The following is a 23607-nucleotide window of genomic DNA, read 5'->3' as shown; positions in this document are numbered from 1 at the left end:
TCGACGCGATCGACTGCAGGATAGAAGGACCCGCCTTCATCCAAGATACATCGATGGATTTTCTTCGATATATCGATCTAATAAATCAATTAACTCGAGATTTGTTATATCTTATTGTAATTAAATTCCAGAGCCCGCAAGCTCATTGCAGTTACCAGATAAGCGTGCACTATATAATACATATCCTAGCACATATACATTCGCACGATTCTACCTTTGCAATTGGTTCTCAGCTGGCACCTCCTCATCCATGTGTCTTTTGTTTCTCGATGACAATGGCGTGGTATGAGGCCCATGATGCTCACTGCAATGATATTAGGCATGCTCAATTCAACTTGGCTAATGTAATTATTATGGAAACAACAGTTTAATTCCAATAAATAGTGCTTTAATTTATGGTGGTAGATCGAAAGGCAAAGTGAATATCTTTTTTTTTATAATAAATAAAGAACTAGTCGTACATGCAAGATGAGAAAATTATCATTTACGAGAACATTATTACTACAACAATCTTCATACGTAATATTGATTCATCGGCATTGATTATTTAATTATCTCAATCTCATTTAAGTCACCGTTGAATTTCAGCCTGGAGTCAAGTAAAAGATCTTTGATGTAATTTGCACCAATCAAAATTTTATCATTTAATTAAAATTATATAAACTTATACGTTACACCATAAGGCGTCTGATCCATTTCTACGCCACTGGTCGATGCTGCAGTCTGGGTCCGCTGACGGTTCAAACTCTTCCGCCACTCGCTGGGCCCGTCAGTGTCTCTCGCGTGCACGCACGGAGAACATCGCTCGCGCGTCTTCATCAAGGCCCATTTTGGTCTTCGGTCCTTTCCATCGACGGGCTTATTCGCGACACAAGATTTCGCGGTGACGGTGAGAGAGGAGAGTCGTTCCTACGTAGAGAGAGCCGAGCATGTCCGACTAAATGAGAGTTCGTCGCGAATAATACGAAAATATTCGAACCCTCTTTCTTTCCTCCTTCGTTCTCCTCTTTCTTCTCTCTTTATTTGTCCTCGACGCGGATCGCGAGTACACAGTCCGCGAGCGTTTCGTAATTACCTAGGGAATGGACATGGCTGACCGTTTCTGGAGACTGGCCCTGTGCTGGATATGCATTGTCGGGCTTGTACGCGCCAATGGTGAGCAATATATGTCTAAATTTAATAATTTTTGTGATCACTCTTTATCACGTGATTTTATTTAGCACAAAGAACACAAGTTTTAAATAGAGAAAAATTATATAAGAAATGCATGCACACATCATGAAAAAATATTTACCTACATCGAAAAGATATCCTGGTGATATCCACTCTTAGCAGCAAATTATGAATAATAATGAATAGGAAGGAAATAATTTGTAGGACAGTTGTGCGAACGTGAAAGTGACATACTTTTGTTTTTAAAGCGATTATAACACCAATCGCGGTAGAGGAATAATAAGCCGTATAATGCAGCTGTCAGAATGCATCGTAAAGTTTCGAAGCACCTGATGCACGCGCGCGCATCTAAATAGCATGTCCTAGATTGCGATGCCCACAAAGTATCACGAGGATCATAGTTACCTGAAGCGCCAGTCAAGGTTGAAACGTTCTCTCATGCGTCGCGCAATGCGCTCGTTATGACTGACTTTAAGCTCGTTACTGTGACGTTTCTTTTCTACTTCGCTTCACGGCTCGGTTATTTATAAAAATGATAATACCCGACAACAATAGAACAAACCGACAACGAATCTGCACGTAGAATGCGATAGTTTCGCAACTGAGAAGCTTTCTTCGATAACAAGCGGGGATATCGCGTCTCTCTCAAAAATAGTCAGGCACGAAGAATGAATTCTCCGATATATTTCCGGATCATATTTAACCGCTGCATACCTTCCTTGTGTCTGTCACGCGATATTACGAGGCATGCGGAATATCTTCTCGTTCAAGACGTTTTTCTCGGAAGTGAAATTCATACGAGGTGTGCAAACAATGCGCGCGCTCGCATGGCATCATCCTTGGCGCAATGTGCAATTAAAAAATAACAACAGTTAACGAACGAAGCTTGTAATCGTGCGACATTTGCAATTAGAACAAGACGGGGGTTAATTATCCGTTAAAGATAACCGTTAAGTACGGTTTCGAACAAATGAGAAAAACCAAATGGATTGAAAACTATCGGTCCTTTTTAAATAAAATTAATTATGCACCATTATATATAGATGTATAAGATTGTATTAATTGGAATGGCCGATTTGCAAGTTCAATCGCCTTGAGAATCGAGGCTTCTCCAATTGTTTTCACTGACAATGAGTCTTCGTGTTGACGTACAATTAATTAACCCTAATAACAGCTAGATACATTAAATGAATTGTGTGGCTTCACAAGGGTGAAATTAGTGTGATTGCGCACAGGATTGCATAAGAAAAAACACGCATGGAAAATAATTACTCCGCGATTTTTTCTTTTTCGCTCTTTCTTTCTTTCTCTCTCGTGAAAATTTATGCATACGTCTCGTGCGACTTACCTCGTCGTATTTGAGTAATCAAACAGCGATGAATCACGCTATGACTTTATCGAGATCTTTCAACATAGCCGTGTCTATATTTGTACTAAGAAATTGCCAATCTCTTGTTACGTAAATTAGAACGATTAATGAAATCATGTTCGGTGTAAAAATAATATATCAAGGTTTTGCAAAAACTCTCGCTATGCTTCTTTTGTAATATTTGAAGGAATAAATTCAATATTGGCTAATTTTAATTTTAATAAATCTTTAATAGATCTTTTAATATAGATTTTTTAATAAAAGAAAAATTTCGATTTCGTCTTCTCTTCTTCCTTTCTTCCTCGTTCGCTGTAACATGTTTGTATTAACCCTTCATCGTAATAGATAGATTGCGATCGACTTCCTTTCTCGTATCAGTACCCCCCGTCGAGGACTATGTCGAATTCTCATTCGCAAGTCGGCGAAATTGATTATCCCAGGCATACATGTAATGGGCGTAATTAAGCCGACTTACGATCGCGGATGCGAGAGAGAAGAAATAAAAATCTATTGCGAGAGTCGCGGAAAGAAAGGGAAGGTAAGCGGGAATGCAATTTTCCGTGCTTGTGATTACGCACTTGTATTCTCATTCACCCTTCGTTCTCTGCTAGAATACGCGGTGCGATCTTAACTGACTACCGTCCGGGAATTAAAGGGAGAGCCGAACAATGTGAGGTAGCTCCCGCACTAATGCGTTCGTAACGGGAAAGAATGATCGAAGATTAAAGATTCGCCTATGTGCGTTGGCGAGTCTTCCTTTTGGAACGTATCCGAGTCTACAATGTGACATTAATGATATATAAAAAATAATCATGTGCAATCCAAAATGGCTTTAAAAAATAAAATAATCAAATATTTCATTCTTATCTTGACGATATCGCATTGTGTGTCTATGAAAGAAACACCTATGTCATTTGTAAAGCTGTGTAAAATATTTAAGTATATAATATTGTTTAGAGAAGTATTTACATAGAGTAAAATTGCTTGATGTAGAATCGCGAAAGTTGTACCCCTCTTTTACTTCATTAACGAGATTTTAATCTTCGAGATTTTGCATCGTTTTGCAGAACGGGGTACTAAAATACATCGGTCCGTTCATGTGGATGCTGTGTGCGAGTAGGAGATGACGAGGAAAGAGAAGGTGAAATTCTCGATCCAAGTAGCTCACTTTTGCTGCGCTTATTTCCTTATTTTGTTGCTATCGCGGCTATTAACATTATACTTAATTGCTAGAGCGCAAATGTGCGAACCGCAAATATTTCGATCCGCGAACGGACGTATTGCTTCCGCCGCAAAGTTATGCGCATATTATCGCCGGTGGATTAAAAAAAAATCGACAATGTGAAGAGAATGGAGTCATGCAGAAAATTGACGCGCGCTCTGTTAAAATGAAGCGTCAGGCCGCACTCGCGCGTGTTCAAGGGTAATGAGATTTCTCGCGGTTTCAAAACCACTCGCTTCCTAGCGTTTTTTGTATACCTAGCTGTTGCTTGCAGAATTTTTCCCATATGCGAGTCATAAAGTTATTATTTATTCATTATCCAGCCTAGAAACCGCAAGGAGTTTTATCAGAAAGCGAAAACGCTCGCCGAGCGGAAAAAAGGTGAGGCAAAACAGTTTCACCGAGTCGTCTCTGCTCTTCATGATCTCAGATACATAGCCAGGAATGAGATATAACGAGAATTGCATGAGGAACAACCAGTTGCGTAGCTAATTAGAAGCTACATCCAACGTTGAAATATTTAGATTATGTTTCCGAAGTTAATAAAAAAATTAAATCAAAGATTGCAGAAAGAAGTTGCATTTTAACATACATAATGTCGCTACATGTATGTGAATCTTACAAATGGTAAAAAAAAATATATAACTTGAATAAGCGAGACTTCTCTTTCCTTACATATCGCTTCTCAACTTGTTTAAGTCACTTTTGGTTTGTATCATGGAAAAGGTAGTAATGCGATCACTTTTCAAATAAATCATAGAAATTGGGACGTATATATCTGGCTCGTAAAAATGTTGATAAAAATTTCAAATACTTTTTTCACGATTGTCACTGATATTTAAACGATGACACTTGTGTGCCAAATAAGTAATCACGAGAAAGTGAATCAAATGAAGGCACTTGATCATCAGTCTGTCTCCTTTCCCTTCTATCACGCATCTCTGGGGATAATATTAAAATCAAGAGGTTACATTATATTTAGACTTGCATACAATGATCCAATGCAATATCCTCACAATGCAAAACACGTTGCCGACAATACTCATCCTCGGAGGCATAAATTTGGAGAGATGTGTTGGCGCCGTAGTGTTATGGCACTGTGAGGGATGAGAATATAGGATATGGAGAATGCACGGGGTTCTGAAATGAGAAACACAGAAGTGGGAGTGAGAGTAGGAGTGAGGGATCGGTTGGGAGAGGCCATAGGAAAACCGGTTGCTGATCTGCAGGGACGCGTTGGACAGAGCATCATGGAGAGCACCGAGAAAAGGCCAAAAAGGTCGAGCTCCGGTTTCCAGCAAAACGATCGAAGCTTTTCCCAAAGGTCCGATCACGGATTTTTAGATCGATAAAGAATCTATCTAACGATGAAGAAGGTCACTGTTCAGATTTCTTGTTTTCACATTTATTATAAAATAATTTATAACAAAACAGTTTTCGTGGATCACAATGTCTTTGAGTTGTATATATAAATATAATGCGCGAATAAAAAATTAATAAAAAAAGATGTCTAAAGAGCGATGAAGTGTGATGGCTTGCCAAAGTGAATGATCTATTAAAATGCCATTAATCACACAGAGGAATCAAAGTCCTAAGATGGTTATCTTAAGATCGATCGCTGGCACATATGTACTAGATATAATCGTGCATTGACGTGCATGTGTGTTTGACATAACGGCTACACTTTTTTCCATCAAGCTATCCAGACATGCTATCGGCAAAGATCGTTTCTCCTTGCAATTAGAACCATGATTTCTTTACTATTTAACATATTTTTCTTTTAGCATTTCTCGTTATCACCTTTCAATATTCTTCAACTCGACGATTCTAGTTTCATTCCATCAAGCATCTCCGCTTGTTACTTATATGCGAGAGATAATGATATGCATTTTGCTATAGGTGCGAAGGTATCAAAAAAAGAAGTGGTCAAAGGTCAATATGGCATGTTGAATCCGCCTGAAATGGCAATGACAGTAAACGTACAATTTCTTGTAAGTCACAAATTAAACGATGTCTTGAACAGTTACTTCGACGTGGCACGTGGAAAAGAACGTCAATGGATAGTGAACCCTGACATGTCATTTTTGCGATAGCTTCATGAATAGCGGTTCAACCCATCGAGAGAAAGACAGACCCTTTATCGCGTAGTTAACGATCATCTTGATGTATCTTAAGCATAAACTCACCATTTTTCCATAATTGTTTCTTTTCTAACGCGCGATAATTCCTTTTCAAATTGATGAATACTTAAATGTGTTTGTTGTTAATTATGAATTTAATTCATTTTAAGCAAATTTTAAGCACATGAAAAAACTTACTAGTTAAAAAAAATTTGAGAAATATGAATTAATTTTTTCCTAACTTTTTATCATAGATTTTAATTATGCAAAGTTTATACGTTTGTCACGCGTGTAAATTATATCCGTTTAATGTGCGTTGCAATGTTTTTTTTTCTTTACTGATTTATTAGTAAATCGTTCAAAATCTCGTAATACCAGTTTGATATTTATAAAAGAGGGGAGCACTTTTCGAAGTTTCTTTTTTGATAGTTTGTTTCGAGATATCTCCAGCTTATCGTCTTATGGACGTCTTATATCGTATCTTTACGTCGATATCTTTCGTGAGCATGACCTCTTCTCCCAGAAGTTTCTACGTTTGTATTTTATGTATGTATGTGTGGGGCCCAGCCAAATATGGCGGATACCGGTCGAACCACTCGTGTACACGTGTGTCACTCGGTATATGCGTTGCGGATGAGCGCGTGTGCACGCATCATGCGTGTCGTATATACTTGAAGATATGTGAACAGACAAGAGCATACACAAACGAATTTTCTGTTATATGCTAACAAACGCACTTTTGCACAATTGATAATTTTTTATGGCTTTTTCTATTTCGTCATTTACGAGAAATATTGCATATAATTTTGCAGAGGCAAGACTTTTCCATGTCACGCATATAAAATGTTTGTTATGGATTAATGAAAGACTCTTTTCCACTTCATATTAATTATATTAATATAAACCCCAACTGTTATAAATAGAACAATTTTATGATAAATCTACCTGAGAAATTGTGTGCTGGGATGCATTAAGGTGGTAATTCGTGATCGTCGTTTAAAAAGAACCGAATAAAACCTTCTACCGTATCATTAGGGTTGCCAGGGAAATAGCGCGTTTTGAACCATCTGAATGTGATGACTTCCCGTGAAACTTCACAAACTTTAAAATCATATGGAATCAGTTTTTCGATAATGTATAATTAATGACGGTCATTAAATAGTATTTTTTTCATTGTCATTAGCAACATGATTTCTTCGCAATATCTGGCAATTTGATACGGTAAAAAAGAGGAATTTTGGCTTGTTGTTCCGCGTCCGAGGAGCGCAAATGCGACGAATATACATGAATAATGTGCGGAACGAAATTGTTTACTCATCGAAGTTGCACCATTTATCACATAATGATATTATCCTGCTATTTTTCTCGTGTTCTCGGTTCGTTTCTCCCTCGATAAAAGAACTATATTTCGTATAAATCGCTGTTCTCTTTACGCCCTATCCTCTCTTTCGCGCTGTCAAAAGCGTTCATTTTCGTGATTGATAATGATCCGGTGAGCAGCGAGCCACAGGTTACACGCAAACTTCGTCATTAGGCACGTGTATAATCAGTTAATCATCAATCATACGTGATCTTTTATTTTGTCGGATACCGTGCACCGGGACCGACGATTCTCGAAAAATCCGTTATTAATTCCCACTCTATTGATCAAAACGACATCGCACCCACGACATGAATATATCTTAATTAAATATACATTCAAACGTAAAATTCTCGATATTAATTTGATTAATTGCGAAAGCTTGATTACCGAAGCATCGAGATTTTATACTTCTAATATACAGGTTATACTTAATAAGCCATTAACTCGGTTAGTTGCTTCAACATTAATATTCATACATAAGTAAGACCAACGGAGAAAACTCACTAAGAAACTGCACCGTGATGACTATGTTTGTGCGTAATAAATTTTGAAATGTGTGCGTGAGCGCACTCACTTCCCATAGAAGCTTAGAATACGTTTTAGCAGGCACATATGCATCTGGCTGCGTGCATTCGTGATTATTTTCAGTGTAACAAGCAATAAACATGTGGAGTCATCAAAAATTAATGCTAATAAAAATAATCACGCGGTTGTTTTGTAAGGAAGTCAGTAGAGTGGATCTCGTAAAATACTCGAAATAGCGAAGTAAGAATAAAAGTAAAAACACGAGCATGCAAAGCGTAGCAAATACTTCCATCGAACGTTATATGATCTGCATTAATCAGTGTTGCCTTAATCAGGCAGAAAATTATACTGAAAATGAAACGAGCATAACTATGTTAAACCGAAGCACGCACTTGATGTAACAATTTAATAATAGCGTCAGGAGAAGACAAGGTTTCGTTCGCAAGCTCGGCGAGCGAAATTATTTTCTATCGGCATGCCACTTGATTATCACACGATAAAGAAACGGCGGATATAAACGAGGATGTGTGCCCTACGTGGATCGTCATAGTCTGTCATTTCAGTTTACCTGTAATTACTCTTATCGTTCGTCATTTGCACCTGTTGCTGCAGCTATGTATGTACGTATATTTACGGATACGCGGCCACTGTTGTACATACATTGCGGGCAAAAGGGACTTTGTCTCCTCCTTCTTCTCCCTACACGTGATGTATTCGTTATAATTGCAATTATATTTTTTTTTAAATCTTCTCTCTTGACTCACATTCTATAATTATCTCTACATGTTAACATTATTCCATCAACCGCGGCTCTCGCGCGTATACGTTTCATTCTGACTTCGAGCAACTATCGCATAGCGACTAATTAGATCGGCCTAATTAAATAGCTATTAATTAAAAAAAATAAGAAAGTTATTTTATTGCAGTAACAATTTATGAGTTTCTTTTAACGACTCTTTTATCTCGACGACGAATTTCGATACAGGAAACATTTATTAATAGTTTAACGCGATCATGTGCAAGAAATTTAATTAAATAATCCGTTTATATTTTATACTGTCGATAAATAGAAAAGATACTGTTTACAGATTGTTTACCAAATAATTTATCTGTAATATATCTTTTATAACACGACTATAAAAATACACGTTATTGCATTATTACCCCTTACCGAGCACCTTCCTTCGAGAGAAAGAGGGATTCGAGGAAACAATTAAATCCTGTGATCAGATAGCGCTGCGCGCTGTGCGAAGTATCCTCTGGAAAATGTATTCCGTGCTCGGGTTGTGTCTAGCACAGTCTGGATAATAGAGCGGATTGCCGGAAGTCGCGTACAGATAAACTCGAGACTCGTTCCGATATCTCGAAGATGACAGTCACACGCGCAGGGAAGCATCCGGGATAATAATGGATCCTATTTCTTCCCTCTCTTTTCCTTCCGGCCCCGCTTCATCGGCTCGACGAGTATAAATTGATTCTAAATGACCGATTGTCAAGCGATATCTCTGTTACCATAATGTCAATAGTCATTATGAAGCAGTAAACGAGAATTGATTGCAATCATATCTATCGCGAGATACATAGCATTATAGATCGAATCAAATAATGTTTCAAGAAATAAAACAAAAAGTGTGAAATTTTGCAAATTAAAAATTAAAACTTATATACTTATAATTTTTACGTGCGCGAGTCATTTCTTTTTGCAATAATGAGTTCCATTGACAGATTTGACAGTAAACTGAACACATCCAAATAACTGAAATAAATTAATTTATGATTTTTGCATAATTTTATTTTTTGCACCACGATAATCACGAACGGGAATTTATGGGAGAAAAGTTTGCATAGCTCGTTAGGATTCGCGGATAGTATCTGCGGAATGCAGATCGAAAAAGTGTACAATAAGCGATAATAAAATAATGACACGTGCTTTGTGCGCCGAAGTGCCGAACCATAAAATTATTTAAATAATCATGTGGCCAGGCTCTGCGGGACACCGACTTAATCGTCCTCTCAAGATTACCGAAAATGCATATATAACGGTAATTCGCGGATAGTGCGCATAATTTGTATACCCAGTGACGTTATAAATAATTCATTGCTTTTTCGCTGCATCTCCTGCACCGACACGCTCCAGGTGATAAGAGTGTTTCAACGGGAAACAGAATTTAAGACGCGTTTCAATTATTATTCTAATTTAATAAAAAATATATATATGCGTGTGTATGTGTGCAGTTCGTCAAAATTATTTCAATTTCTGTAAGAAATATTATTTAAATAAGACAAAAATATTATTTGCATATTTAGTAATCTACGAATTAATATAAGATATTTTTCTGCAATTGATTTTAAAATATGAAGAGAGATATCAGAAATAGTTTCTCAAAACGATAAAGTCAATCATCAGATCTAAAAGACAATGATAATTTTGAATTCGAGATTAATATCGTATGTAGTTTGGCTTCTTGGGGATTTATTTATTCTAACTTGTCCATTTTCTCTCTGACAAACCGCTTAAGCTTTCCCAAGAGAGTCAGTACGTGATGCACGACCGATTCCTTCCGTGCTATCAATTATTCGCGATAGTGACATACAGTAGCGTTGATATAAACGACACTGCGAGAGAGACACCGAATTCCAAAGGTGGACATCGCTTTTAAAGGAAATGGCTCTCCTGTGATTTGTAATCATTCAGTCGATGTTACGAGATTCGCGATTCTCGACTGTGATATCCGATTATATTACTGTCACTGAACGCGTTTCCTCTATTACGTGATTCCTTTTGCCTTTCATGCGACATGTCTTAAAAATAAAAATTATAACACGCGATACGAGACTTGCATATCATAAAATAGAGTCAACGTATTTTATTTTAAAGATACATGCGCAAGGTTGTTTACTTTATATGTATAGAGTTTAATACAAAAAAGAGACAAATGCATTGTAACGATCATTCTATTAACGAATAAAATATAAATATTGTAATGCATTTTTTATCAGAAAAGCGCACATAATCAATCCATATAAATAAGATTATAAATTGACTAATATAACAATTTTTTATGCTAAAAAATTAATTTATGTATATACATACATATGTGTATAAATTCTAAAAACAATTTATAATAATTATTAACTTAAGCAAGCAAAAATCATTGTTTTCCTATTTGTGTAAAATAACTTATGTCACAACTATAGTTCACATAAACTTTACAAGCGGTTTGCACAGAGCCATCAAGCTTATTACGGTTCTTTGGGTGAGTTTGCTCACGAGGTGAAAATTACAAAAATGAGAGATTCACTAGATTTCGACAAATAAAATCATAGATAATCTAGCGAACCTCTCACTTTTGTAATTTTCACCTCGTGAGCAAACTCACCCAAAGAACCGTATAATAGGCACCCAGGTCGTGCCAATCCGATTGCAACCGAAACATCGTTCCCCCGCTGGGTATAATAATCTAGTCAGATCCAGGAAGTCGGCAGAGAAAGTATCGAAGAGGGCACTAACTAAGATACTTATCGGTATACGTGCCTTATGATCCGTGTGCACTAATCCTCGATCTGTATCGGCTTTCCTCCCTCTGCCGTCTTGCGATTTCCGTCATTTCTACGAGTTTCGATCGACAGAATTGTGAACCGCTAATGATCACTGATGATCAATGATTTACTGTGCTTGAGGCCCTTGTAACTGGCGTATTAATGGCGGCAGGCAAAAGCAACCGGAATGAAATCACCGTTACCGCATGGATTCGCCTGGTGCTCGCCTGTGCTCTTCTTTTATCACTCGACGCGTTGCATTGATTAAGAACTTTCGATCCTGTTATATGGTTACCGATATATATATATCCTCTCGCACGGAGTTCGATCATCGTCTTAACGCTCCACGAATAATAATGCAGATACCTATTGATATTAAAATTATAATATGATAACGGTAAATATAATTGTTGTATTAAATTTAACGCATAATTCGCAAAGTGATTTACGAATTTTATCGATCTAACAGAGAGTTTCGTGAATCAATGAAGAAAAATTTAAGATTTTTTTTTTAGAAAAAAACTCTTTTGCGCACTGCTTACAATTAATGAACGACGATTAAGTCAATGGGATGAAATGTATAAACGTAAGAAATAAGATCCGGTATATGGATATGTGATTTTCGTACTACTTGAGCAAGGCCGTAGAGGAGAGGATAAATACAGGCAGTAGCGGAACAGTAGCGGCTGGAGATTACACCGATTAATGCGAAGCGTTTGTAATTACGCTACAAGAGGAGTCATACATCATTTAACGATTCGCGATGCTTTTATATATTTTTTTTAAAACTTACGAACGGCAGATATAACGGGAGTGAATAAAAATAAGCCACAATGGAGGTCAAAAAATAAACTTATGCTATATATAGCATTTATCCTGTTTATATATAAAGATTTTTATATCCGCGAAGAGTCAAATGATCAATTAATATCATGCGATATTATTTTAGAGGAGACTTATCTTCGTAATTATAGAGAAACGAAGTGATAATCTATTACTCTTTGCATAATTGTAATTTTAAAATATACAACGTTGCAATAACGCTTCCTCTATTACGAAAATCATATTTTCCTGAGTCACTGTCATATTTCTATTTGTGCGAGATGATGGGTTTTCAAAGTGGTGCGATCCGGTTTTGCGCCAATAACGGTTCATATTTAATATACAATAGATAACGCTAACTGATAACGTTTTAACACGACGAGTCATATCACTCCGTAACGAGAATTTCCTGCGTCGCTCATCTCGTTTTGGGTCTATCTCGCGAAAAACTTGTGGGGAAAAAAACTTGCCCGTTTGTCCACTTTTTTTTCTCCTTCGATCCTTCGGTACTGTTATGCACCGCTAGCACGCGTACGCGATAACTTCCCGCATGAATACTAATTGATTACTGTAATATACGATCGTCTCCTTCCGTCGCGATTACCGTTGTCCAGTTTCTTCATTTTCGTACGTTTAGAGAGAGAAAATTATGCGGATTATTATTATGCTATGCCGCTGGTGTAACAAGAATAATTACTTTTGAGAAGAAGAAGCCGCGTCTTCGTAAACGCGAATGTTTATGTTCCCCCAGGACCAGCCAATTTAAGTATTAGTGCCTACATTATCTAAAGCTTAATCACTTCCGACAACAACAAAGTATTCAAATGCAATAGTCATGTAACGTGTTGATTTTTTACCTTGTCCTAGTAAAGTCAGCACGTATAGGACCGTCGATCCTGCGCGTTCGATCCTCGCGAGAGCTCGAACGCAACCGCGCGCAGGAATGTAATTATTCATCTCGGTTCTCATCTTAACACATCGCAGTAATAGCCACAAATTATTGTAATTTCGATCGTAAATTGGCGCAATTTACTGCACTTCTTCGTGGTAGCGCAACAAGGTAGCCGCTCGTCCGTCCAAGAGAAATATAAAATATCGTCAGAAATCGACTCGTTATCAGCCAAACCGGTCATCCGAGCAGTCGACTGCTGCTTCACTGAAGAATGAAAAATAGGGACCAAATGGAACCTAAGGGGGACCTAAGCAAAGGAAAAAGGGAAGGGCCCGAACTTTTTTCAGAATTTTCCTCAATTTCGCTCTATCTTAAGAAAGGCTTGAACCTGAAAATAACGCGGGGTTTTACGGCGCGATGGACTCGTTACTCTTGAGAGGATTTAGGCGCGTTAACGGGAATACAAAAACGAAAGTAAAGTGGCGGTGCGGTAAGGTAAGCTTGTCGGGCAAAAACCGCGTCGAAGATAATGGAAGCGAGCATAAGAGAGTGGGTCGAGTGAACCGGGTCACGAGGAATCGGTGAAAAATTAATCTTGATCCTTGGCGAATTGAATAACGAGTTACAAACCGAAAAGTATGCAAAAGCGAGAGTCCACGCGCTGAAGACACACGAAGGAGAAGAGAAGGTCGGAGGTCGCGGATCTCTTCCTCATCAGTCGAGAGGTCATTATCGGTTATCTTGCGAAAATCTTAATCTTACAAGAGTCGAAGGAAACGGCGCGTCGAAGAGTATGCACGAATGGCAACGGGGGTGGTCATGGTAATATACCATGGTAAAGCATGTTGTAAAGAAGAAAAAGAAAGAAGTAGTGAAGGAAGGAGAGAGAAGCGGAACTCTCCCAGGATCGACGGGAGGATCAGAGGTGTATGTAGTGCCTTCTTAAGTTTAATGGTAGAAGAGAAGTGCAGGAAGAAATAAGGGGAGAAAAATAAGAAACATCGAATAATAAGGAAGGATAAAGAGGCGGCGCGAGGAAAGACGTAAAAAAAGTGGAAGAAGAAGACCAGGTTCACGGACCTCGGGCCGAGATCGAGGGATTAGCGAGTGCACCACATTTGAAACTGATAATTATGCCCGATAATACGTGTGTAGCCGCGAATAATCTCGGGCGAGTTTAATGCGCGAGATAGATGAGCGCGATCAGGACGGACAGGATGGCAGAAAGTATAATAATACATAAAGAGTTTCTATTCTACCTGACATATTTTGATTGATTTGGAACCTGACCTCGCCAACGTCGGTTAATTTCAGCCTCAGTTTAATTAATCCTTTCTGTCTGGAACTTTCTAGTTCAATTCTTTGAGCGAAGAATTTTCTTTGCACGTTTGATAATCTTCAATCTAGTAGGCAATTTGTAGCTTTCTAGCAGAACAATGCAGGTGCGGAAGTGTACTGGATTGTTGCTTTTGACGACGGTGACCAAGCCGAGAAAAAAATCACGCCGCTATGGCAAGTGCAGGAAGAAGGGAAGAACAGTGGGTGAAGGAAGATAAAGAAGAAGAGGAAGAAGTAGAAGAGTGGTAGCCAGCTCGACGGGGAGCGATGGCCGAGGGCGGGAAGCTAAGGTCACGGACCTCCTTCTCTTCGAGATCGGCAGAAGATCGGCTGCGACTCGCGCCTTCGCTACCTTCGCAGGTCTTTGCTTAAACTTACTAATGTAAAAGACCGCTGTGCCTTCGTAGCGATGTTTAAAAGCGACACGTTGCACAGTCATGTAATTTACGCGTTAACTGCGCGCGCAGGACACGACTTGACTTGACGGACGTAGCATAAAGTCTGCCTAGATAAGGGTCTAGGTCCGGGGATGACTACCAGAAAGGAAGTCGTTAATTCGTGGCACGTTTGTTGTGTCAAGGGTGACACTTCGCGAAAAAAAAAGTGGAAAATGACTCTTTTCGCCGCAAAACGTAGAAAAGGACGACAACATCGTCGTGTCGTTCTGCTAGTCATTGGCGAGCCAGCGAGTATGCTGATGAAAACGAGTCGTCGCATATTAAGTGGACAGAACAATTTCAACGCGACGAGGATAGAAGGAATATTCTCTCTCGACCGTCCTTCTCTCGCTTCGTACGTGACGTGACTGTATCACGTGGATAGAGATGAAAATCGACGCTTAAGATTCGAAAGATAAACCCTTCTCTATGTCTTCTGACATAACGTAACGAGAGACGGATGGTCCCGCGGTTAGAATACCGCGAGGATTTCATACTCGTCGGTGTCATTTCGTTCCGTCCGGTCGTCTCGGCGGAAACGACGCGACGCGGACTCGCCGAGGACTTGATCAACGCCTGTCAGACAGTACCTGCTAATCCTCCGTAGTGCTGCAATCCTCGAGCGCAGTGAGCGCGGCGGACTCCCGACCGGCTGCCGCTGAACATCAATTTGTCTGCCGAGGTAATAAAAGGAAACGCGCTAGTCTCTCCCCGGCGTGCACTTCCTGATGCAGGCGCGCTTGCCTACAATGTATATTAAACATTCTACCGGTCGTTCAGCGTCCGTCAGCCGACGCTTGTTTAACTTTGCCTCTCGTGAGCGGGATCGGCTGCTGCGAAGCTCCCGCACGGAACATACGTTGAAGCCGTCTTCTATCTGCCACGGTTTCTAGGGTATCGCCACGAGCGATCAAATGAGTTGCTGAAAAAATTCAACACGGGGTTATTTCTCATTGAATCATCTTGGCTACTAGCTACATTATTTATCCTCCCTTATCGCGGCAATAGCTCCGTGTTATTTGATCACGATTACATGAAATCATATAGGGAAATAAAGGAAAGCTATGAAGAATATCGTTCACACATATATAAATATAAAATGATATACTTTTAATTTAAAGTTTCTCTTCTGTCAAGCGAATATCAACTTGAAACGAATACAGAAATTAATGATACCAGCAATGTTCACGGAACATTATTAAAACGTCACAGTTTGCGATTGTTCGCTCTGTCATTCATTATCATCGGAAATTGCGACATGACCGAGGACTTGGTTGGTAGTTGTCGGAGGCCGATTGTTTATTCCCAGACGCGACCGAGTCGGATGCATCGCGTGAAACATTGCATGGGTTCACTTCTTGGGTTGCCTTATCCATGTAGGGAACATTCGCCACGTTCTTCAACAGTTGCGCATTGCGCACGTGACGATGATATTTCATTGTAAATTATTGCTTGATGCGTGCAAAGCTAGTCGCGAAGTGCGTACGTTAAGAGTGCGAAGAAAATATTACCATCTCGCGTCGTATCTTTCGAGATTAATGTTGAATTATGTTCGCGACGATATCCTCTCAGAATCGTTCTCGCGTCGCTTCCTACTTTGACATTCGCAAAGACGTGACTCTTGATTACAAGTCTTGTATCATGTGTATTTTTCTTAAGGAAGAATCTTCTCGAAATCACTAGAGGGACATTTACGTGTGAAAGAAAATGCGATAGAAACATGGATTATTCCGCGAATTATGTAAATTATGTAACTTTTTGAATACATAAGCTGTTCTTCAAGATCGGGGACACATGTTCCTTTCGATATACGGCTCGACGTCAGTCAATAACGGTGAAAGTATCTATGATGGAGCTCCGCGAATAAACAGTGTCTAACCCAGTGGGATGTACATCACTGCGAATGCATCTCTCCCGAGCTGCATTCTTCGCTTTTCAAGGTCGAGACGTTTACGATTTTATGGGGCAATTACCCATGGTATACTGCGACTTACTTTGCGGATAAGGCTAACTTCCATTCATCCTTCCATAAGATGAAATCGTAAATTGTCTTGAGAGTTATTCTCAAGCTATATTTTTCAAATGTCGATCCAAGAATTAATCGGAAAAATGAACATCATACTATTCATAAAAATATAAAAAATGCAATAGTGAGAAGTTTCGATCTTGAAGAAAAGCTAATTCATAATAATATTTATATTAATGTATATCGTTTTATATGTTATCAGTATAATAGGTATATTTAAATGCGTTTTATATAATATTTTTTTAAATAAAAAATATATTAAAACACTTTTAATATATTTAATAAAGATTATTCTTTTTCTTATTATTTATTTTTACAATATTTTAAATCATATACATTTTGGTTTAGTTTCTAATAATATAATAAAAATATTTCTACTTACATTTCAGTACAAAGTAAAGTGAGATGTACCAAGCAGATGATGGAGGTGGATATAGTGAGGAGTAGTCCGCAGGCGAAGATATATCTTCAACAATTTAAACATTTTCCAGGTGAAATATCTCTTCAAATACTTAACGCATCGCACATAAATAAAAAATATAACAAAATTCTACTTTTACAGATGAGGCTTGTAAGCCACAATTTCACGATGGCGTTGCCACGTTTAAATTATCATTGCTGGAACAGGACATGTTGCGATGCGGTATTACAAGAGTTCTTAACAAAGTCTCGGTAATTCATACAATTTCATTCCGAATCTCCGTTTTAACTTTAAACTAGTCCGGGCTATTATGCTTTATCATAACGTAACGTTGCATCTAAATTGAAATTTCTACATTAAACGTAATGTGGCATTAAATTGTTGTATCGGAATTATAAATGTTGATGGCTGTTGATGCAGGGTCAAAAGATGTACTATCATCGGGTAATAGTGGAGGAGCCAGCAGATTCTAGCAAACACACGTTCACCGTGAAATGCGTAATCACCGAAATTGTCGTGGAGCCAGAAATCACCATCGCGTCCAATCATACGGCGGTACGGCGAAGCGTTCTTCCGGCGGGCTTTCAGGAACCTGAGTAAGTCATCAATCATTCAACATGTTAAGTATTTGATATTGCAACATATATAAAATATCTGACATTCATCGTGACGCGAATGCAGTCATTCATTTTGTTGTTACGATAAATATGTATAATTCATCGCTGCGCGAGTAATAATAACGTGCAAAAAAAGTCGGAAATTATAAGTTCTGTAAGCAACGTAAATAGAAGAGATCGCGCGTAAGAAGGTATCGTGCTAATGAGCGTGATATTTATCAAATCTATTAGAAGGAGTAGAGGAGCTTGACTTGGCAGTCTCGAGATTCTCGGACCGCGGCTTTTCATTTCTCGCCAAGTCATCCGCCAGTGTTAATCGCGTCGTACAACGACGCGATAGACAAGAGCCTCTCACACTTCCTCTACGTACGAAATGATCCCTCCAAACGAGTGGTTTTAATTACCCGGAAGTCGCGCCTCTCTCGCACGAGTGTGAGAGAAAAAAATGTTTCTTCCTACGCACAGAAACCTCATCTTGGCAAACCCATTTTGGTGAACAATGACAATCACGGATCAACGGGCGTGATTCGTCGTGCAAAAAACGATGTTTCTCATTGATTTGCGATGTAGAAGACTTTCTACAGATAGAGCTTTAATCAGGAAAATTTATTATCGTATTAATTTCTTTTCCTGCTCGATTTATATTGGTAATTATTATGTTTGCGCTAAATGTAAGGTGGGAATGTAATTTGCACAAGTGATATACTTCTTCCGCGTTCATCCCTGAAGAAGGGAAGTCGGAAAATATTTCATATCAATGTTTCTTATCTCAACATTTCTTGACGATGACATATAATAAATGAGTTTGAGATCACTGAGTATAATGCAGTAATTACACTGTATTCCTTTCGGTCGGCATCGAAGCATACTAATGTCATCGCTGTCATCATAAATATAGATCTCGTCGTTGCTCTTGTGAAACGGGAATTAACGTGAGATATTATTTTTATTAAATTCATACTCGAGCAATTTTCTACATGACACGTATCGACATTTTTTAATTGAATGGCGATTTGAATTTATTAGCGAAAAAGTAAAATTAGTTGACGGATTTAGACAGATATATATAGCAACAAGATATATTTGCACAAGTAGATGCGGTGAGGAAGGCTCATCAAGAACGGTAAAATTGTGCGGAAAATTCGATGATTACAGAATGGCCGGTCGTTCCGATCCACATTCGAGCGTCACATAAATCGTCTCACCTGACCTGAATATGCATGCAGAAGCCAGCTAGACGACTGCGGGAGTTATCGTCAGGGGTTTATAATTTGTAAACAAGTCGAGATGCCGCTGATTTATTTGCACAACGGTTGAACGTGCGCGCAGCTGCTGGAAAACTTGTAATATAATTCAATATGCGAGGCCTATAATCGGTATCCTTGCTTTTTTTTTCTCCTTCATGTCGAAAAACACTTGACGGGTCACTCACACCTCGTGTGAAATTATTCCAGCTGGTCTACGTTTACTCGGAAAAAAAAAACACATACGCAGAATCGTCAAGGTATGGACAGGAATTGAGATGCAAAAAAAAATTGTATCCGACATTGCAAGAAAAAAAGTTGAAAAAATAATTAAATATTGATCATAGTTTCAAATTTCTGCGATGTAATTAACCAACAATGCGTTTTTGTTCATTTACATTAGATTCGAATAAATTTTATTTTTCCCACAGAATTCAAGTAGACGTCGAAGAAATTTAAGGAAAAGAAATGTGAATGTTAAGAGCTGCAAGTGACAGCCTTTCTCGAAATTCTTCCCATGAGATCGACGTAAGATTTGTTGAGGGATTTAATAGCGGGACATTCTGCGGATAGTTAAGACACGTGGTGACATTACGCGAGTCGATTTTATAGTGGTATACGAAGCAGTTGGTTCCTTTGCGCAACGGTTCCTTTACAGATGGTGGAAAAGTTATGGAGCGCGCGCGAGAGAGATTTTAACGCGTTGCACGAAGGTCGCCGGGGAAGAAGGAGAGACCTGTCGGTGGATCTTACATGTTCTCTTCCCTCTGCCGCCGACGAAAGTCGCTCCGCGAGTCGGACATTCTTCAAGTACCCTTCGCGGACGACGTGCTCTCGAGGGAAACACGACGGGAATTTTTATCGCGACTGCCGCGCCGGCTGCCACGGCGCTAATTTATTGGCATTAATCGAACGTACACCTTGGCATCGGATCTCGCGTGAATTCCGTGGATTTTGCTTCCCGGGAGTACCGTGAAATCTTTATTGTTGGATTACCGCACGTGGTGGACCGCTAGCATGAGTTTCCTGGGACCAAGTCACGCGACGTAGAGTCTTCCCGTAACTGTTTCTACCTGTCGATGGCACTGCACGATTCTCTCATTGCGCATGTTCAACCTGCTCTGAGATGAATCTACTTACTGATTTATGAAAGACGATTATTCGATTAGTGTTGTTACTTCGAAGAGAATTCGAAGAGATACTCGAGTATATGAGGATTTTCTCGAGTTAACGATTTAGACCCGGTTCAGACACTCGGGTGGTTTTCTTCCCGAGTCTAATACATTGCGTGTCTCCTCACAGAAATAAGTTGTGTAGGTAATTAAGTAGTTTTTACACTATTGTATCGCGTGTACAAAAGGTCGTCACGCGTCAGAAAGTGATTTAACGAAGCGCGTTTTGTGTGTTGGAGTAATAAAAAAAAAAAAAAGAAAAAAATCAGAAAGAGAGAATATGGATGAACGCTATGGATGAACGGAGTCGTATAAATAAAATAATACAAGTCATAGTCGTAATAATGGCTAATGATTCTCGCGCTGGACATTCTGATACATTATTATTGAATTGCGTTCGCGGGTGTGTAAAATGTGCGTGTACATGTGTCTTTTATTTTAAAAAAACGCACGACTTAACTCGTTTCTATCTCGCTTTATCGCCGCCTTTGACTTCTTTGCCGCTAGCAATTTCATGGTCTACCCATTCCAAGACAAGCATTCATCTTCATTATTTCGTCTGTCGTCGTTACGCGATTTCGACGATCTATGTCATCCGCCTCTTCGTGGTCCAAGGCCGTAATGTCGAGGAAGCGAGAGATGAATCTGCAGAAAACTGGGACATACATACCGACTTGGAACTGATTTACGCGTTCGGTGAATGCGACACGCATCACGGGGATGAGTCTTTTTTTTTCAATAAAATAGATCGCGTTTGCGCGGGTCGTATGCATAATTTTCTGCCATTTGCATAAGACCGTAAAGTAGGTTGAATCTTTCTACGGAGATAACTGCGGCGGCGGATAACCGCAGGTCATCGCGTTTTTCTTGCGCTTTGGTGTGGCGTGCACAAACTGACGCTCGATTAGAATTGCATATTTGGACACGCAACATTCATCATCGCACCAGATGCTCACCCTCGTGACTTCATTTTGGAAAGTAGGCGACTGTGAACCTTACGGTTTACGGTTTTTTTTTTTTTTTCCACAACAGTTGAACGCAATTCAAAACATACGGCATATATGGCATCCATGACAAGCAAACTATTATAATTCTCTTATAATATCTAGTGATTCTAGAGTAAAATTTAAAAAAATTAAAATGATTTGTTTACTTACTTTAGAGTGATCGATATACGTGAAGAAATTTCGGGAGCGGCACCAGTTCCTATTCTCGGTGTCGGAGTGAGGCAGGGTGGAATCTTGGTGACCGGCGAACTCAACGTTAGTCCTGGCACACCGTTGCAGATGGAAATATTTTTGGACAATGATTCAGCCCCGATCTATGGCCTGCTGGTGACTTATATGCTGGTTACCGATACCAAAACACAGGAGGAAACAATTATTATTAACGGGTAATTAATCAACATCGACGTTGCTGCGATTATAACTATTAAAAAAATATTGTAAAACCATTTTTTAAAAAAGGCATATTATTGACATTGTTTCTGCGATGCTGATAAACTGTATCGATTCGCGGATTTCTGTCAAAAAATATTAATAAGGTGTTAATTTGTTTAAAAAATATGTTAAAATATTTAAAAAATATAAATTAAGTTTAAACAAAATATAAAAATATCATTCTTTTTTCTAGTATTGTTCTAGTATTTTATAATGTTTGATAATATATGAAATTTTTGTATGCAGGTGTTCCGTCGATCCTTACTTGTTCGAAAACTTTAATACCGTGGACGGCGACTTCCTGACGGCGAAATTTCGAGCTTTTAAATTTCCTGAAAGTACTTACGTCCAGTTTCGCGGTACCGTTAATGTCTGCTTAGATAAATGTCCAGGGGTATGACTTTATTCTTTTATAGAACACGCAATTAAATCGATGACTATATATTTATACGTAATTCATTTTTTTTATTGTTCCGCACTACTATTTTATAGACGAATTTATTAAAATGTATTTAAATACGTGCTTTTCAGATCGAATGTAGCAATGGTCAAGTCGGATTTGGTCGAAAAAGGCGGGCTATTGAGATGTCAAGTACCGACAAGAACAAATTGTTCGAAGTAACCATGTCGACATTCATCAAGGTTGATTCCGCGGATGATGTCATGATCGATCAAGGTAAGATTCATCCCACGAAGCAAATGAACGTTTGAATAATTACCGCATATTCATCATGTTTACGGCTCCTATTTCGCAATTATGTTATTAGTACTCTCGGAGTTCATTAGAAAGGGAAAGAACAGGACGCACACGAAGGAGAGGGCAGTGGTCGCCGAAGAAATCGCAGAGCAATCCAATCCGACGACAATTAGGACGCACGAGAGAGCGTTTCTCGCGGAAGAAATTAAGGAACAATTCAAATACAAGGTCACCGAGGTGGTAGTCAATGGTTCTTCGTGTAGTACATTGAGCTTGAGTCTTCTCTTGGTCTTCTTTTGTTTCTACTTTCTGTAATAGAGAAATTGAGATTCGCGTTATTGCTAATTGTAAATAAGACACAATCTGAGATTAAAAGCATGAAGAAAAATAAAATAGTATCCCTTTTGAGAGAACTTGATAGTTAACTTGCTCACTAATAATCGAATTTTCGATCGTGATGGCAGCGAATCATCAATTACATATTTGCATATAATGATGATCGCACATACACATCGATTGTATACAGTCAAAATGTGCCTAGAAAAGCATTGAAAAGAATTTATTTTGTAATGCTAATAAAGTAGTGTAATTGCTCCATTCTTAAGAAATTTGTATCTTTATACAATATAAAATTATTGTCCGTATTAAAGCACTTTGCGTGTGATATAAAGATATATTTAAAGAGAATTCAGTTATTAGATGATAAATTCGGTAAAATTAAATTGAATTTGAAATCCACGTGCGAAAGGAACTTGAAAAATGAATACACTTTTATCTTTTGGCGCTAACATAATAAGCAGTAACATAAGAGATTTCTCCACTTTGCGACCGCCGAATTTTCAGTTATATGTGACATTTCAGTTTCTCAATATTTTTTTATTACTTATCTCAAGTAATTGCCGCATTTTTCGATGAAGTACTGCCAGAAAATTGGCCTTTGCGAGTGGAGAAAGCGAAAGACCTAGTCGTGCGACGAGGTGTAATATTGTAATGCAACTTAATTAATTCTCTAGTAAGTAATAATTAATTGCGTATTTCGTAATCTCAATCTAATTATTACGTAAAAAATGTAAAATAATTAAATAAACCGACAACAGATGCGATACGATGATTATTCCTTGATTATATCATATGATTAATACCCTTAATATTAATGATAAATGAGGTACATATAAAGAATTTAGATTGAT

The 23607-nt window shown here is 38.5% G+C and overlaps 1 protein-coding gene across 1 annotated transcript; it reads left to right on the top strand.

Moving 5' to 3' along the window:
- Positions 1-794: 794 nt before the first annotated feature.
- Qsm (Zona pelucida superfamily protein qsm) lies at positions 795-23533 on the top strand. Its single transcript, XM_083033749.1, has 8 exons — positions 795-1155; positions 17217-17318; positions 17390-17499; positions 17669-17844; positions 21444-21674; positions 21967-22114; positions 22252-22396; positions 22488-23533. Exons 1-8 carry the CDS (start codon positions 1083-1085, stop codon positions 22730-22732), a joined length of 1230 nt encoding a protein of 409 aa, XP_082889875.1. The 5' UTR covers positions 795-1082; the 3' UTR covers positions 22733-23533.
- The last annotated feature ends 74 nt before the right edge of the window (positions 23534-23607 follow it).

Source organism: Prenolepis imparis, unplaced genomic scaffold (genome assembly GCF_030444845.1).
Source record: "Prenolepis imparis isolate NDT839.2.m4 unplaced genomic scaffold, iyPreImpa1.0 SCAF_3, whole genome shotgun sequence".
Lineage (NCBI taxonomy): Eukaryota > Metazoa > Arthropoda > Insecta > Hymenoptera > Formicidae > Prenolepis > Prenolepis imparis.
The sequence above is the reverse complement of the archived record's forward strand: the minus strand, read 5'-3'. Positions and strand labels throughout refer to the sequence as shown.